Source organism: Bombina bombina, chromosome 5 (assembly GCF_027579735.1).
Source record: "Bombina bombina isolate aBomBom1 chromosome 5, aBomBom1.pri, whole genome shotgun sequence".
NCBI lineage: Eukaryota > Metazoa > Chordata > Amphibia > Anura > Bombinatoridae > Bombina > Bombina bombina.
The window spans coordinates 783,010,969-783,029,446 of NC_069503.1; the positions used below are offsets into that span (position 1 = coordinate 783,010,969).

At 39.7% G+C, this 18,478-nt stretch overlaps 1 protein-coding gene across 1 annotated transcript in view; it reads left to right on the top strand.

The window, feature by feature from the left end:
- RTTN (rotatin) overlaps positions 1–18,478 on the top strand; it is a 1,186,344-nt gene that overhangs the window by 96,570 nt on the left and 1,071,296 nt on the right. Inside the window, exons 5-6 of the mRNA XM_053714873.1 lie at positions 7,112–7,195; positions 13,621–13,714. Of these exons, the coding sequence (XP_053570848.1) occupies positions 7,112–7,195; positions 13,621–13,714 (178 nt within the window). The remainder of the gene's footprint in view (positions 1–7,111; positions 7,196–13,620; positions 13,715–18,478) is intronic.

Below are 18,478 nucleotides of genomic sequence, written 5' to 3' on the forward strand. Positions count from 1 at the left end.
ATATTTAAATACAAAATGTAATTTATGGGGGAAAGAGTAGAAGTGGCATTCTGACCTCTCTGTTTTTCAGAAAAGACAACAAAAAGAGCAGAAGATTGACAAAAATCTGTTGTAGCCTGTAAATAGAACCTTAAAGCATAAACATTACAAGTAACCCCCACTCAAAATCACAAAATCTTACTAAAAAAAAAAAAAAAAAAATTCTACAAAAAATAAAAAACCCTATTTTTTTTTTTTATTTTTAAAAATGCCTCTGTCGAGAGCTTGGAATATTTCAACAGGCTTGCTCGATATAGTGGCGGATACCTTGGAATATTTTTCCGCCTCGTAGCACTTTTGGTCACCGGGGCCTCTGTATTAAAGGGACAGTCTAGGCTAAAATAAACTTTCATGATTCAGATAGAGCATTGCATTTTAAACAATTTTCCAATTTACTTTATCACCAATTTTGCTTTGTTCTCTTGGTATTCTTAGTTGAAAGCTTAACCTAGGAGGTTCATATGCTAATTTCTTAGACCTTGAAGCCCACCTCTTTCAGATTGCATTTTAACCGTTTTTCACCACTAGAGGGTGTTAGTTCACGTATTTCATATAGATAACACTGTGCTCGTGCACGAGAAGTTATCTGGGAGCAGGCACTGATTGGCTAGACTGCAAGTCTGTCAAAAGAACTGAAAAAAGGGGCAGTTTGCAGAGGCTTAGATACAAGATAATTACAGAGGTTAAAAGTATATTATAAATGTGTTAGTTATGCAAAACTGGGAAATGGGTAATAAAGGGATTATCTATCTTTTAAAACAATAACAATTCTGGTGTAGACTGTCCCTTTAAGCTTTGGTTTACAGACAAATGTAAGATAAGACATATCCAGGATAGTAGCGCACTGTGCAGGTACGGATTCATCAAATTACACAAATTACAAAAATGCAATTATTTGCATGCGAACCTGTACACATTACCTGTTGGAATTTTAACATGCTGACTGTTATGCTTTTAATCAGAACAAATAAAATAATTGGATTTTTTTAAGTTCTGTGTAATGTGATGAATCCGTACCTGCACAGTGCGCTACTATCCTGGATATATGTTGTATTTTTACTGTGGCGTGAATAGTAGCTTTCACCTCAGGTAGCAGCCTCTGCATTGGATCTTTTAGGGGGAGTATCCCCACCCACGCTCCATTGTGCCGATTCATGGAAGATAAACTATGAGACCGTAAGTGAGCACTCCTATGCACAGAGAACTCTGTATACTAAATATAAGATAGGGAAGCAAATGTGTGTACATAAAGTGATAACATTTTAATAGGCTGTGGTTAAAAAGCACAAAACCTCCTAATTCATATACACAAATAAACCTGAAAATACAATTTCCTTCTAAATTCAGGGAGAGTCCACAGCTGCATTCATTACTTGTGGGAATACAGAACCTGGCCACCAGGAGGAGACAAAGAAACCCCAGCCAAAGGCTTAAGTACCTCCCCCACTTCCCTCATCCCCCAGTCATTCTTTGCCTTTCGTCACAGGAGGATGGCAAAGAAGTGTCAGGAAGATTCGGAATAGTCTCTTAAGGGGGGTAGTACCCTTCGGTATGGGATTGGAATTTTAAGTAGTCTTGTCAGCCTCTCAGTGAGAGCATTGCTGAAAGTTAGTCTGGATGGCTTCACAGTAAGACTCTACCTGCATCTCTAGACTCATATTAACAGCTCCCTAAGCAATCAGCGTTGACGAGTTTCGCTTCCTGCTTTTCTTCGCTCATGTCCATGTCAGAGGCGCTGCTACAATCTGTCAAACTTGAAGGACCCTGTCGCTGTTCTACGGCATAGATTCCGTTAAGATCGTTTCATTTTTATCACATGTTAACGATAGAAGACAGGGTCTCAGTGGGACTCCTTTATCTTTATGGAATCAAGGGTTAATATCTCCTGAGGGGGGGTTATTGAACAGTGGGGATTTTGTAATCATGTTTGTTATATGATTTTGACTGCTTATGTGTAAGAACGTTTGGGCTCTTTGGCTGATACGAAATGTACAGGTTACTTTCATTTTGAGAGCTGCACAGTTTTTTATTAAGCTTGCGCGCCTTTTCTTAGCAGGGGCGGTCCTGCATGAGCACCATTTTACTGGTATGGTCAAGTTTATTCCCGCTGCCGATTCCTGACTGGGTGTCTGCGGAGAGGAGCGTCTTCTCTACCTGTCTGGGTCATAGGAGGTGGTGAGAGCCCCAGCCATTGGGGGATTAAGGTGCCAGTTGTTTTTCTCTTTTGATAATATATCTTAGAGTTATGGAGGATTCTGATATGTTAAAGAGGTATCCCTCTGAGACAGAATTTGATACCTGTGTATATTGTGAGGAGGCCTGGGTAATCCAACCCTCTCAGTTATGTTCTGTATGCCACTATAGGGTGTTCTCATCAACCAATGTTGGGTTATCGGAGACCGCTTAGCCATCCGCCCCTGAGGATTCTGAATCCAGTGTGGCATGTTCCCTAGATGCTTTTGTTCCTACATATGCAGTTTTCCCGAGTTCTGCTCCCCCTTCGCCTGTGAGGGGATTGTTTCCACCAGAGGTTACTACGCAATTCCACATGGCTATCTCTACAGCCTTAGCGATGCTATCTCTTCCTGTTGCACGCAAGCGAAGGGTCAATCCACGTTCTCCTGATCTGGGGCCGTCGTGTAAAGTGACGATTGTGTCCGATCATTCCTCTGGGGATGTGGTTTCCTCTGAGGCTTCAGAGGTAGTACCTCCAGTGTCAGAGTCTACGGATTTGTATCAGACTACGGAGATCATAGCTTTTAGATTGGCTCGCCTGCGTTTACTTCTGAGAGAGGTTTTGGCGATGTTAGAGGTTCCCAGTACTAATTTATCAGTTGAATCTCAGTCCTCTAAATAAGATAACTATCTTGAATAGACGAGTGGAGAGGATTGGTGTTACTTTTCCTTATCGTCTTGATTTACATTTTGTTTTATTCTTTTATTAGAATCCTAGTTCCCGAACTCTATGGGGGATTGTGTGTGTGACAGGCTGGACCTAGTGTTGTTTACACACTCGATTTTTTTTTTCAATTATCATGTTTGGGCGTTTGCCTATTTTTCTTTTGCAGTCTATTCCATTTTAGGATAGTTTTCAGTTTTTAGAGTTGTGGGTTGTTATAGAAACTCTCACAAGGCGTTTTTTCAAATGGGATTTTTAAGACTATCGACTTAAAGGTACACTGAACCCAAATATTTTCGTTTGTGATTCAGATAGAGCATGCAATTTTAAGCAACTTTCTAATTTACTCCTATTATAAAATTTTCTTCATTCTCTTGGTATCTTTATTTGAAATGCAAGACTGTAAGTTTAGATGCCGGCCCATTTTTGGTGAACAACCTGGGTTGTTCTTGCTGATTGGTGGATAAATTCATCCACCAATAAAAATGTGCTGTCTAGAGTCTGAAACAAAAGAAGCTTTGATGCCTTCTTTTTCAAACAAAGATAGCAAGAGAACGAAGAAACATTGATAATAGGAGTATTTTAGAAAGTTGCTTAAAATTGCATGCTCTATCTGAATCGCAAAAGAAAAAAATTGGGTTTAGTGTCCCTTTAATTGGTCGAGATTGTTGTAGACTTCTGGTGGAAGCATTTAGTTCTCTGTTCAGGGTGCTGGTCCCCTGATAATTATGGGAATTTTTTTTTTTAAAGCCAGGAGCTTATATTCCTTAGTTGGTTTATCTCTAGCATTACTGGAATTTGAGATTTCTGTTAGCCCTTGAATATTTTCATGGCTGTGTTGTATTCTTGATGACAGGCAGGACCTTTTTTGGGTACTAGTTAAATCTGTCCTTCCTTTTACACAAAAGTGGGAATCTTTTTCTAGCTTCTGGGCCAGGCTGGACCTGTCTTTAAGCTTTATCTTGGATAGACGCTTGAGGGATCTAATGGATCTAGGAGTCCTAGACTTCAGAGCTAGACTTATTTTGAGATGTTGCCTCTTCTCTTGATTTGTCTTTGGGAAGTTGCGGGTGACTTTTGGAGTCATGGTCCCGGTATCTATTGCCCTATGGGAATAAGTTTTACACTTTTTGAGTATGGCCAATATGGAGGGGGGATTCCGTTCTAATTGGTTTCTCTGACTGTTAAGCAGAGCTTATAGTGCTCATGTTTGTCTGAGACTGTTAGATTCTCTTCTCTTTTGTTCAGGAAGAAGGATATCTTTCCTATTTCATCCTTTGGAGCGAATCCGGCTCTTAGGAACAGTTTTCTTCCAGCGAACCTCGTTCTGATTCTAGTTTTCCTTTTTGTAATCTGGGGTGTTATATGGAGTACCCGGCTCCAGATTTTTCAGTAGCTCCCGGGTCTTGGCTTCTAGTTGTTTACCATCGGCTGTTACTAGACTTTTTAGGAATTTCTCTTGTCTTTTGATCCTTTAGAGTGGTTTCTAGACTTGAGTTTCTAGTATAAAACTCCAAGGCGTTTCCAGGATACTGTTTTGTCTTCGGACAGGAAGTTTTTTCCTGATATCTTGCAATATGCCCTCCTGTCCCCCTTCTAGTCTTCGTTGGGCGTGATATGGTCAGCAGAGGCTGAGCCTTTGGCATGACATTGTCCCCTTTCTATATCTGTTTTAGGGATTATCGGTGGGGGGATTCGATCCCTTGTGTTCCGTTCAGACCTCTCTGTTCTGGAGTTGCTCTTCAGGGACAGTTTTGACTGGTTGCTTCGCTGCCCGTGGGGAGCGAGCGTCTTATAGGAGTCCGTGGATCAGGAGTTTCCTTCCTTTTTTTTCTTATGGTTCCTCAGCCGAACATTCGGCCTTGATGCTTTGGTCTTCTGGGTTCGTTCCATTTGGGACCTTTCGGTGGGTATCTCCCTTTTTATTAGAAGGGGAGAGTTCTTACTGTCTAGTCGGGAGGAACTCGTGTTCCGCGGTGGGCGGAAGCCCACTACGACTTTCTCAACAGTCCTCTAATTAAGCAGGCTCTTCAGGAACGGATGTTCCCTTCTATTTTTCTCGAGGATGGATATCTGATTGGAGAAGCTGATCAGGCGTCCTCGCCTATCCCTGGTTTCCTCTTTTTCACTCTCAGGGAGATGTGGCATAGTGGTTAGATCCACCGCTTTGAATCAGAAGGTGGTGGCTTGGAACTCAGGTCAACTTCTGTTTTTTTTTTTTTTTCTACCAGCAGGTTTGGCTGGTATCTGCTAGCATCCCTAAGTGGAATGTTATTCGGGACCTTTGTGCTGTGGGATCCTCTTCTTCTTTGTTACCATATTTCTCGTTGGAGTTGGTCCGATCCTAGCAAAGCTAGCGGCATGTGAGAATGATTGCTTAGTTCAGGTCCGCGAGTTAGTATCACGGTTTAAGGTCTCGCCTCCATGGGTATGTTAAAGGGGTCATGGGCTCCTGTTTTGATGAGACGGACGCGAGAGATCATTTGAGCTGAGCAGAGAGAGAGTTTTTTGAAGGGGCTATGTTCTCTTCAGGGTGCATAGTTGGTCTTTCGTCATATTTCTTAGGGGCTGAGGACCACCCTTGTAGGGAGGAACTAATTAGTTCTGGCTCTCTATTGGATTTTGGGAGTCTGTCTTTATTTTCCCAAGGGTGAGCTGGGGAAGGGGCTTCCTAGCGAGCGCTGGCTCGAACTGTCCTTTTTGGGACAGATGGCTCTCTTATTCTGATGAGTACCTTCGTCACATGGTGTGTGGTAGGTTGTGGGTTGAATCCGGTGGCAGTCCTTGCCCCTTGATTGTGGGATTGCAAGCAATTTTCGATTCCCTGATTGTCTTTCTATTCCAGAGGATCATCGAACCCTCAGGTGTTTCGTTCCTTTTGCTGGGGCGCTGACTACTATCAGGCTGGTAGCGTTCTTGCTCCTTTTTGGAGCTTAGTCTCTTTTAAGGGGTAGCATCGGGTTCTTTTTCCTAACCGTGCAGGAATGGTCTTTGATTTCCTTCTTCAATGATCTATTCCGTCTGTAGATTTTTTTCTACATGCCATTGTCCCTATGTTGTAATCTTACAATACATACTCCTTAGAGGAGTTTCCTATTATTAAGGTTGCTGACAAGTTGGTTATGGGTTTCTCCCTAGGATTGTTATTTTAAATGTTATTTTCATTTCTAATGGGAAAGGGTTTTCCTTCAGGGACTCTTGCCTTGATGTTTTTTGGACTTGGGAGGCTTGGTTGCCTTCTTTATTGTTGATGGAGGGTTTTTCACTTGACTTGGGAGTAGGTGGGTTTCTAGCCTCCTCAGAGGTTATGGCTCAGGTCAAGAACAGTGACGTCTTCTTGGGTTTCGGGCATGAGAATCCTTATGGTTCTGATTGTTGGGCGGCTATCTGGTCCGCTGAACATTCTTTTTGTCTTTTGCTTCTGTTGAACAGCTTCAGAAGAATGGGTTGGTTGCAGACTCTGGTGCCCTCAGATTTGGGCCGCCTCCTTTTGCCCTCCTGTTTGCATTCAATGTCCTCTGTAGCTTGGGTATTAGTTCCCACAAATAATTAATGCAGCTGTGGACTCTCCCTGTATTTTGAAGGAAAACATAAATTATGACTTACCAGATAATTTCTATTCCTTCGATACAGGGAGAGTCCACATCTCCCGCCCATGTTTTCCGATGGGCGACCCTACATTTATTTTCTGGCACCTTTTTCACCATGATATTTCTCCTACTTTTCCTTGTTCCCTCGGCTGAATGACTGGGGGATGAGGGAAGTGGGGGAGGTATTTAAGCCTTTGGCTGGGGTGTCTTTGCCTCCTGGTGGTCAGGTTCTGTATTCCCACAAGTAATGAATGCAGCCGTGTACTCTCCCTGTATCGAAGGAAAGGAAATTATCTGGTAAGTCATACCTTATGTTTTCTCACACATTTTAAACTCTGCAGCTGGTATAACAAGTCATTGAAAATAGATTAAGGGAAAAACAGTTTTACAGTATATTGTCACTTTAAGGTGATTGATTTTGTGTCCAATAATTTTGACAATGCAAAAGAGAAGTGAACAATATGGAGTTATTATATTATGATGATCTGCAATTTTAAAGGCTTCAAACTGCATATATTTATCAGTATATATTGGGTTGGCGCATACATATGTCAATGTCTTTATTTTTTTTCCCCTTATTCAGTAACAAGGAAACGAGCAGAATCAGATAAAGGATATTTTCAAAAGGAAATTCAGCATTCAAGAATACAAGCAGAAGATTCAGTTGGTATGTGTAAACCTAATCCTTATTCTAAAAATATCCAATTAGCTATTGCTCTAAAATAAATGTGTATATGTTTTACAGCAATGTGTTATCTATCAATATTTAATAGCCAAATACATTTAATCACACTTGGGTTAATAAATAATCTATGTGTAATTATGTGTGTCCAAACAACCTGCGTTTAAAAAAAAAAAAAAAAAAAAAAATGTATTTTGTTATGACTTGCTGTGGTTTCCTTGCTTTATTTAGACCTCACCTCAAATTCTTATTTCTCCAACATTGGTGTGTCCGGTCCACGGCGTCATCCTTACTTGTGGGATATTCTCTTCCCCAACAGGAAATGGCAAAGAGTCCCAGAAAAGCTGGCCATATAGTCCCTCCTAGGCTCCGCCCACCCCAGTCATTCTCTTTGCCGTTGCACAGGCAACATCTCCACGGAGATGGTTGAGAGTTTTTTGGTGTTTAAATGTAGTTTTTATTCTTCTATCAAGTGTTTGTTATTTTAAAATAGTGCTGGTATGTACTATTTACTCTGAAACAGAAAAGGATGAAGATTTCTGTTTGTGAGAGGAAGATGATTTTAGCAGACAGTAACTAAAATCGATTGCTGTTTCCACATAGGACTGTTGAGATGAAGTAACTTCAGTTGGGGGAAACAGTTAGCAGACTTTTCTGCTTAAGGTATGACTAGCCATATTTCTAACAAGACTGTGTAATGCTGGAAGGCTGTCATTTCCCCTCATGGGGACCGGTAAGCCATTTTCTTAGTCAAACAAACAGAATAAAGGGCTTAATATGGGCTAAAAAACTGGTAGACATTTTTATGGGCTAAATCGATTGCTTTATTTGGGCATATTATTCGGATTTAGGCTAACAATTGGCATTTATAATCTTGGGGAACGTTTATAAAACGGCAGGCACTGTGTTAGACACCTTTTTCAGTCAGGGGGCCTTTCTAGTTATAGACTGAGCCTCATTTTCGCGCCATTACTGCGCAGTTGTTTTTTGAGAGCAGGGCATGCAGATGCATGTGTGAGGATCTAAAAATCACTGAAAAAGCTTCTAGAAGGCGTCATTTGGTATCGTATTCCCCTCTGGGCTTGGTTGGGTCTCAGCAAAGACTATAGCTGGGACTGTATAGGGGTTAAATTTAAAAACGGCTCCGGTTCCGTTATTTTAAGGGTTAAAGCTCTGAAATTTGGTGTGCAATACTTTTAATGCTTTAAGACACTGGTGAAATTTTGGTAATTTTTGAACGATTCCTTCATACTTTTTCACATATTCAGTAATAAAGTGTTTTCTGTTTGAAATTTAAAGAGACAGTAACGGTTTTATTTTAAAACGTTTTTTGTGCTTTGTTGACAAGTTTAAGCCTGTTTAACATGTCTGTACCTTCAGATAAGCTATGTTCTATATGTATGAAAGCCAATGTGTCTCCCCATTTAAATTTATGTGATAATTGTGCCATAGCGTCCAAACAAAGTAAGGACAGTACTGCCACAGATAATGATATTGCCCAAGATGATTCCTCAAATGAGGGGAGTAAACATGATACTACATCATCTCCTACTGTGTCTACACCAGTTTTGCCCATGCAGGAGGCCCCTAGTACATCTAGTGCGCCAATACTTATTACCATGCAACAATTAACGGCTGTAATGGATAACTCCATAGCAAATCTTTTATCCAAAATGCCTACTTATCAGAGAAAGCGCGATTGCTCTGTTTTAAACACTGAAGAGCAAAAGGACGCTGATGATAATTGTTCTGTCATACCCTCACACCAATCTGAAGGGGCTATGAGGGAGGTTTTGTCTGATGGAGAAATCTCAGATTCAGGAAAAATTTCTCATCAAGCTGAACCTGATGTTGTGACATTTAAATTAGAACATCTCCGCGCACTGCTTAAGGAGGTGTTATCTACTCTGGATGATTGTGACAACTTGGTCATTCAAGAGAAATTATGCAAGATGGACAAGTTCCTAGAGGTTCCGGTGCCCCCCGACGCTTTTCCTATACCCAAGCGGGTGGCGGACATAGTAAATAAGGAGTGGGAAAAGCCCAGCATACCTTTTTGTTCCCCCCCCTATATTTAAGAAATTATTTCCTATGGTCGACCCCAGAAAGGACTTATGGCAGACAGTCCCCAAGGTCGAGGGGGCAGTTTCTACTCTAAACAAACGCACTACTATTCCTATCGAAGATAGTTGTGCTTTCAAAGATCCTATGGATAAAAAATTGGAAGGTTTGCTTAAAAAGATTTTTGTACAGCAAGGCTACCTTCTACAACCAATTTCATGCATTGTTCCTGTCACTACGGCAGCGTGGTTCTGGTTCGAGGAACTAGAAAAGTCGCTCAGTAGAGAAACTCCATATGAGGAGGTTATGGACAGAGTTCAAGCACTTAAATTGGCTAACTCTTTTATTTTAGATGCCGCTTTGCAATTAGCTAGATTAGCGGCGAAAAATTCAGGGTTTGCTATCGTGGCGCGCAGAGCGCTTTGGCTAAAGTCTTGGTCAGCGGATGTGTCATCCAAGACAAAATTGCTTAATATCCCTTTCAAAGGTAAAACTTTATTTGGACCAGAATTGAAAGAGATTATTTCAGACATCACTGGGGGAAAGGGCCACGCCCTTCCACAGGATAGGTCTTTTTAAGGCTAAAAATAAGCCTAATTTTCGTCCCTTTCGCAGAAACGGACCGCCCTCTAATTCTGCATCCTCTAAGCAAAAGGGTAATGCCTCACAACCCAAACCAGCCTGGAAACCAATGCAAGGCTGGAACAAGGGTAAGCAGGCCAAGAAGCCTGCCACTGCTAACAAAACAGCATGAAGGAGTAGCCCCCGATCCGGAACCGGATCTAGTGGGGGGCAGACTCTCTCTCTTTGCTCAGGCTTGGGCAAGAGATGTTCAGGATCCTTGGGCGCTAGAAATAGTTTCTCAAGGTTATCTCCTGGAATTCAAGGAACTACCCCCAAGGGGAAGGTTCCACAGGTCTCACTTATCCTCAAACCAAATAAAGAGACAGGCATTCTTACATTGTGTAGAAGACCTGTTAAAGATGGGAGTGATACACCCAGTTCCAATAAAGGAACAAGGAATGGGATTTTATTCCAATCTGTTCGTAGTTCCCAAAAAAGAGGGAACGTTCAGACCAATTTTGGATTTGAAGATCCTAAACAAATTTCTCAGGGTACCATCGTTCGAAATGGAAACTATTCGAACGATTCTACCCACCATCCAGGAAAGTCAATTTATGACTACCGTGGATCTAAAGGATGCGTACCTACATATTCCTATCCACAAAGAACATCATCAGTTCCTAAGGTTCGCTTTTCTGGACAAGCATTACCAGTTTGTGGCCCTCCCATTCGGATTAGCCACTGCTCCAAGAATTTTCACAAAGGTGCTAGGGTCCCTTCTAGCGGTTCTAAGACCAAGGGGCATTGCAGTAGTACCTTACTTGGACGACATTCTAATACAAGCGTCGTCCCTGTCAAAAGCAAAGGCTCATACGGACATCGTTCTAGCCTTTCTCAGATCTCACGGATGGAAGGTGAACAAAGAAAAAAGTTCTCTTTCCCCGTCAACAAGAGTTCCCTTCTTGGGAACAATAATAGATTCCTTAGAAATGAGGATTTTTCTGACAGAGGTCAGAAAATCAAAACTTCTAAGCTCTTGTCAAGTGCTTCATTCTGTTCCTCGTCCTTCCATAGCGCAGTGCATGGAAGTAGTAGGATTGATGGTTGCAACAATGGACATAGTTCCTTTTGCACGAATTCATCTAAGACCATTACAACTGTGCATGCTCAAACAGTGGAATGGGGATTATACAGACTTGTCTCTAATGATTCAAGTAGATCAAAAGACCAGAGATTCACTCCGTTGGTGGCTGACCCTGGACCATCTGTCCCAGGGAATGAGCTTCCACAGACCAGAGTGGGTCATTGTCACGACCGACGCCAGTCTAGTGGGCTGGGGCGCGGTCTGGGAAACCCTGAAAGCTCAGGGTCTATGGTCTCGGGAAGAGTCTCTTCTCCCGATAAACATTCTGGAACTGAGAGCGATATTCAATGCTCTCAGAGCTTGGCCTCAACTAGCAAAGGCCAAATTCATAAGGTTCCAATCAGACAACATGACGACCGTTGCATATATCAATCATCAGGGGGGAACAAGGAGTTCCCTGGCGATGAAATAAGTGACCAAAATAATTCAATGGGCGGAGGATCACTCCTGCCACTTGTCTGCGATCCACATCCCAGGAGTGGAAAACTGGGAAGCAGATTTTCTGAGTCGTCAGACATTCCATCCGGGGGAGTGGGAACTCCATCCGGAAATCTTTGCCCAAATAACTCAATTATGGGGCATTCCAGACATGGATCTGATGGCGTCTCGTCAGAACTTCAAGGTTCCTTGCTACGGGTCCAGATCCAGGGATCCCAAGGCGACTCTAGTATATGCACTAGTAGCACCTTGGACTTTCAACCTAGCTTATGTATTCCCACCGTTTCCTCTCATTCCCAGGCTGGTAGCCAGGATCAATCAGGAGAGGGCCTCGGTGATCTTGATAGCTCCTGCGTGGCCACGCAGGACTTGGTATGCAGACCTGGTGAATATGTCATCGGCTCCACCATGGAAGCTACCTTTGAGACAGGACCTTCTTGTTCAGGGTCCATTCGAACATCCAAATCTGGTCTCCCTCCAACTGACGGCTTGGAGATTGAACGCTTGATTCTATCAAAGCGTGGGTTTTCAGATTCTGTTATAGATACTCTGGTTCAGGCCAGAAAACCTGTAACTAGAAAAATTTACCATAAAATATGGAAAAAATATATCTGTTGGTGTGAATCCAAAGGATTCCCATGGAATAAGATAAAAATTCCTAAGATTCTCTCCTTTCTACAAGAAGGTTTGGAGAAAGGATTATCTGCAAGTTCTCTAAAGGGACAGATCTCTGCTTTATCTGTCTTACTATACAAAAGACTGACAGCTGTGCCAGATGTTCAAGCATTTTGTTCAGGCTCTGGTTAGGATCAAGCCTGTTTACAGACCTTTGACTCCTCCCTGGAGTCTAAATCTAGTTCTTTCAGTTCTCCAAGGGGTTCCGTTTGAACCTTTACATTCCATATATATTAAGTTACTATCTTGGAAAGTTTTGTTTTTAGTTGCAATTTCTTCTGCTAGAAGAGTTTCAGAGTTATCTGCTCTGCAGTGTTCTCCGCCCTATCTGGTGTTCCATGCAGATAAGGTGGTTTTGCGTACTAAGCCTGGTTTTCTTCCTAAAGTTGTTTCTAACAAAAATATTAACCAGGAGATAGTTGTACCTTCTTTGTGTCCGAATCCAGTTTCAAAGAAGGAACGTTTGTTACACAATTTGGACGTTGTCCGTGTTCGAAAGTTCTATTTAGAGGCTACTAAAGATTTCAGACAAACATCTTCCTTGTTTGTTGTTTATTCTGGTAAAAGGAGAGGTCAAAAAGCGACTTCTACCTCTCTTTCCTTTTGGCTTAAAAGCATTATCCGTTTGGCTTATGAGACTGCCGGACGGCAGCCTCCCGAAAGAATCACAGCTCACTCCACTAGGGCTGTGGCTTCCACATGGGCCTTCAAGAACGAGGCTTCTGTTGACCAGATATGTAAGGCAGCGACTTGGTCTTCACTGCACACTTTTGCAAAATTTTACAAATTTGATACTTTTGCTTCTTCGGAGGCTATTTTTGGGAGAAAGGTTTTGCAAGCTGTGGTGCCTTCCGTTTAGGTAACCTGATTTGCTCCCTCCCTTCATCCGTGTCCTAAAGCTTTGGTATTGGTTCCCACAAGTAAGGATGACGCCGTGGACCGGACACACCAATGTTGGAGAAAACAGAATTTATGCTTACCTGATAAATTACTTTCTCCAACGGTGTGTCCGGTCCACGGCCCGCCCTGGTTTTTTAATCAGGTCTGATGAATTATTTTCTCTAACTACAGTCACCACGGTACCATATGGTTTCTCCTATATATATTTACTCCTGTCCGTCGGTCGAATGACTGGGGTGGGCAGAGCCTAGGAGGGACTATATGGCCAGCTTTGCTGGGACTCTTTGCCATTTCCTGTTGGGGAAGAGAATATCCCACAAGTAAGGATGACGCCGTGGACCGGACACACCGTTGGAGAAAGTAATTTATCAGGTAAGCATAAATTCTGTTTTTGTTTCTTCTCTCCATTTACTTGTAGTTTACTTAACCGCTCTTGAACATCATTGGGTATTTTAATTAGTCAAATTTTACAGGGAGAGTGTAGTCAGGATCAAAATTTCACAGTTGATTAAAAAAACAAACAAAAAATAACTTACTTTTGTTCTGTCATGGAGTAGCTGCACATAACAGATTTCATTTTTGTCTGTATAGAATTAATAATTTTATTTCAATATCATATTTCTTTTAGTTCATCGTAATAGTGTCACTTGCTTGAATTTCTCCGTCTTCCCTTGGCTTACCTTAACTACAACAGATAGGCATGTTCTTTCAACGAATGAAAGGCAAGTATATTTAAACATCAGGTTTGACGTTTGTATCATTGGAATAACATTTATGATCTGAAAAATGTGTGTTATTACTAGAAGAATCACTACTATACATTTGATGCACTGATACAAACAGCCTTGTGTAGAAGAATAGCCAATATAGAAGAAGTATTACCTGATATTGATATATCAGCCATTGCTTGTCCCCTTTGAAAGATATTGTGATGGTATTGTATAATGATATACATTATCCTATAACAGGGCTTGAAAAATCCAGAATTTCATGGTTTCTAAAATGATTTTTTTTTTTTTAACTTATTGGTAATTCTGTGTATTTGTACATATACACTGTTATGTCAATTCTTACCAAACATTGTACTATAAAATTGATTGCCCCTTTATAAGTGTCTCCAATGTCTTACCAGCTGCAGATGATAAAATGTATAAGAAATAGTTGATTTATTTTTATATATGAACTAGCAGTTTTTCTCATGGAAAATGTTCTCTTAAACAATAAATACTTTAGAATAAAGTTAATTTGCTAAGTAATTTGTATTTTGTTTTATTTTATTTATTTTATGATTTGTCTGAACCATTAAATCATTTTTTTTTTTTTGTTGTCACTTTTTAAGAACAATTTTTTTGTGTGGTTTTTACTAAAGGGGACTGTAATGACTTCCTGATGAACTTCAGCCATAAGATACCTTACAAATTTTACTGTTGGTATAGAACACATGCATATGTTTAAGAACTCCCAAGAGCAAAACAAATGTGTAAAAGTTATGCACCTTTCAGGCAAGTGATACCACATATAAATACCGATAACAAGGTTTCTCTGCTACAGCCCACCAAAGATTTAATGTTGTTCATAAAGCTTTATTCCCAAATGTGACTTTTGTTTAGCCTTGCTCAGCAGTGACATTTTAAGGCTGAATCATTTAAAAATCTTAAGCCAATTGTGATATGAACTGCTTTATGATTTCTATTTTTCTGAATATCTGATAGCATAAAATATCTTTTGGGAATATTTGAATGTTGTAAAGAAGTTATCATTTGTGAGATAGATATGATTATCTTCTTGTTATTTATTTATATCTACCTACAGCGACGCAATTAATGCTTTCAATCAAACAGGCTGAGGTACAAGCAAGGGCAGCACAGGCCTTTTGTAATCTCACTAGTCACATACAAAACATGTAAATGGACTGCACTCTCAAACTGGAATGGGCACACATACATTTGTTACTGCAAAACTCACAGCGCTCTCTCTCTCTCAAAAGATTTTTGCTCTTTGGGCATTTTGGGCTCAAACATTTGCCATCACTGCTCTATAGGGTGCTTTGGGTATGCTAGTGTCCTTAGTAGTTCTGAAATGGAATAATTTCCCACTGCTTGAAGAAAGAAAAAAAAAAAAGAGGTCCCCTTACTTGAATTATTGCTTAAAGTGTTGGTAAATCCCAGTGTGTTTGAAATGGTAGGATTTACCAGTTACAAATAAAGTATAAAATATTTCATGCTGAATGTTCCTTTATTTGCCTGCAGTGTATGCCACGCTGAGAGCTTCAGGCGCCTCACGGCAGAACGCTAATTTTTCATTGAGATGACGTTTCCACCTCTTAGCCAATAGCCGTACCAGTTGGTATTCTACTGTATGGCTAGCATGCTATTGGCTAACATCACCTCACTGATAAAATAGCGTCCAGCTTTATTTGTAACACTTTAAGAATTTGTGGTTTAAAATAGTTGGCCCTGTGTCTTTCTGGCTGCCAGGTGTTTTGTCATGAATGGTTTATTTTGAGAGAGGGGGCAGGCTCTAGTGATTGCAGTAATGATAATAATAAACTCTTGACTTTATTTTGTTTTGTTATTAATGTTAGTGTTCACTTGTCCCTATTTCTTTTATGTAATAATTTCTTATATACACTTAAGTGGGAGAACTGGGTTAGTGCACAAATAGATGTTTTTTTGTTGTTGTTTTTTATTAGATTTTTGGTTAGTTTATAGTTTAATATCTTTATATTTAGATTTTATTTTTATTATTATTTTCTGCATACATTTCTATATGGTGTATTGTGACAAAAATCATTTATAAAAAAAATCAAAAAAAAAAATCTAATTTTTCAACTACTGAATTTTGTAGAATATTAATCTTTAATCCTAAAAGTTCATTTCTGGCGTTTGGGGATGGTAGGTGAACTGCTGTCCATTGTAGAATCATAAAGTGTATGTTAAATATTTTAGAAAATGATTACAGTCATGCAATTTACTAGAGCTGCAACAACTAATCGTCATAATCGATAATAATCGATTATGAAAATAGTTGTCATCGAATCTCATAATCGATTAGTTGGTTTGCAATTAGTTGGTCTGTGCACAACACCAGCTGCTTCACTCCAATGAACTCCTGCATATGGTATTGTGTTTTATGGTTATGTCCTTAGCCTAAAGGACGTCTACAGACGTCTACTTTTCACTTTTTTAGGACAGTATACATTTACAACTACACCAGGCTTATGTGCAACCCAGATATAATAGTCATCATTTGGATTGTTTATTAAATCAAGTGATTTGGAACTATGCTTTGCATAATATAGTGCTGGGCTTGTTATTTACACCTTGCCCCTAGACTGATGGGAGTTATTTAAATTGATGTGCACTATTATCTGTTTGCACAATTATTAGCGTATTGCTTGTTATTGCTAATTATATGTACTGTAAAAATAAATGTGTAAGGCTTTGTCCTGTTATTGATATACAGTCCTTAGCGCGTTTGATTTGTTTTTTTTATTGTTTTTTTATATTTTTAATATATTGTTATATTGTTATAATATGTACCAGATTCAACCTATATGTATAGATCTGTTATTTTTAGAGCGAACTAGATATTTCCCCCTAACATTATAGCTAGTTATTTACCATTGCATACAGATATTCAAGATATTTTTTTATGTAAGAATGAAGTCAAGGGTTACTTTGAGAGGCCCCTTGTCAAGGTGAAAATACCTTTGCATTGGTGAAGAGCTAACAAAGATAAATATCCCACTTTGGTGAAATTGGCAAAACCCTACTTATACATCTCAAGCACCTCAACACCATCTTAGTGCCTTTTCTCTGCTGCAGGAAATATAGCTGCAAACAGAGAACCAGCCTTAGCCAGAAGCATGTGGACATGTTGAAAGTTTTGCATTTCAATGCAAAGTTTCTGAAAGCGTGAATAACAGAATGTTATTAACAGTGATAGTCTCTTTCTAGTTCTACCTCTTTTCAAACCGGTTTAATTATAAAACTGTTCTCTGCTGCTTAAAAATTGGACAAACAGTTGTGTTAATGTAAAGTTTTAGTCTGAAGTTTATATTTGTAACTCTCAGTATGTGGATTTTATTTAAAATATAGGAAACAATTATTGATTTTTTTTTTTATTTTTTATTTTTTTTTAAATCAGTTTTTTTTGTTAAGGTATTTAGCAAGACAGTAGCCATAAATACAAGATGCATCAAAATAAACATGTCTGATAATGAGAGTAGAACAAGACAACTTTCAAACATCCAGCATATCATATTACATTATTGGACTATCATAGATATATACATTGCAAAGTTTACCTTGATACCTTTTTATGATTTTATTTTTTTATAAAATGCTACTGTGGTACCCAATCATCTAAAGTTCCTGCCTATTAGGATGATATTTTAACTTGGCAAGCATAAAGAACTTATCATGAATGAAAAGTAAATTTCCCCCTGAAGGGTACTTTATAAGATATTAACTATGCTATTAGCAGTCATGAGATAGTTATGAAATAAAGTTAATACCATCCAACATTGAACAGACAATAATACAAATTTCTCTTGTTAAGTGTATCCAGTCCACGGATCATCCATTACTTGTGGGATATTCTCCTTCCCAACAGGAAGTTGCAAGAGGATCACCCACAGCATAGCTGCTATATAGCTCCTCCCCTCACTGCCATACCCAGTCATTCTCTTGCAACTCTCAACAAAGATGGAGGTAGTAAGAGGAGAGTGGTGTATTCTAGTTAGTTTTTTAACTTCAATCAAAAGTTTATTTTTAAATGGTACCGGAGTGTACTATTTTATCTCAGGCAGCATTAGAAGAAGAATCTGCCTGCGGTTTCTTTGATCTTAGCAGAAGTAACTAAGATCCACTGCCGTTCTCACATATTCTGAGGAGTGAGGCAACTTCAGAGGGGGAATGGCGTGCAGGTTATCCTGCAATAAGGTATGTGCAGTTAACATATTTCTAGGGATGGAATTTGCTAGAAAAATGCTGCTGATACCGGATTAATGTAAGTTAAGCCTAAATACAGTGATTTAATAGCGACTGGTATCAGGCTTATTACCAGAGATGCATACTCTTATAAAAGTGCAATATGAAATGTTTGCTGGCATGTTTAATCGTTTTTATATATGCTTGGTGATAAAACTTATTGGGGCCTAGTTTTTTTCCACATGGCTGGCTTGATTTTTGCCTAGAAACAGTTTCCTGAGGCTTTCCACTGTTGTAATATGAGTGGGAGGGGCCTATTTTAGAGCTTTTCTGTGCAGATAAAATTACTGACAGAGACATTCATCTTCCCTCTGCATGATACAGGACATCTCTGAAGGGCTCAAAAGGCTTCAAAAGTCGTGTTTGAGGAGGGTAACAACCACAGTAGATCTGTGGCAGTTGTTGTGACTAGTTTTAAAAACGTTTTTTTTTTTTTCATTTATTATTCCGTTTTTGGTATTAAGGGGTTAATCATCCATTTGCAAGTGGGTG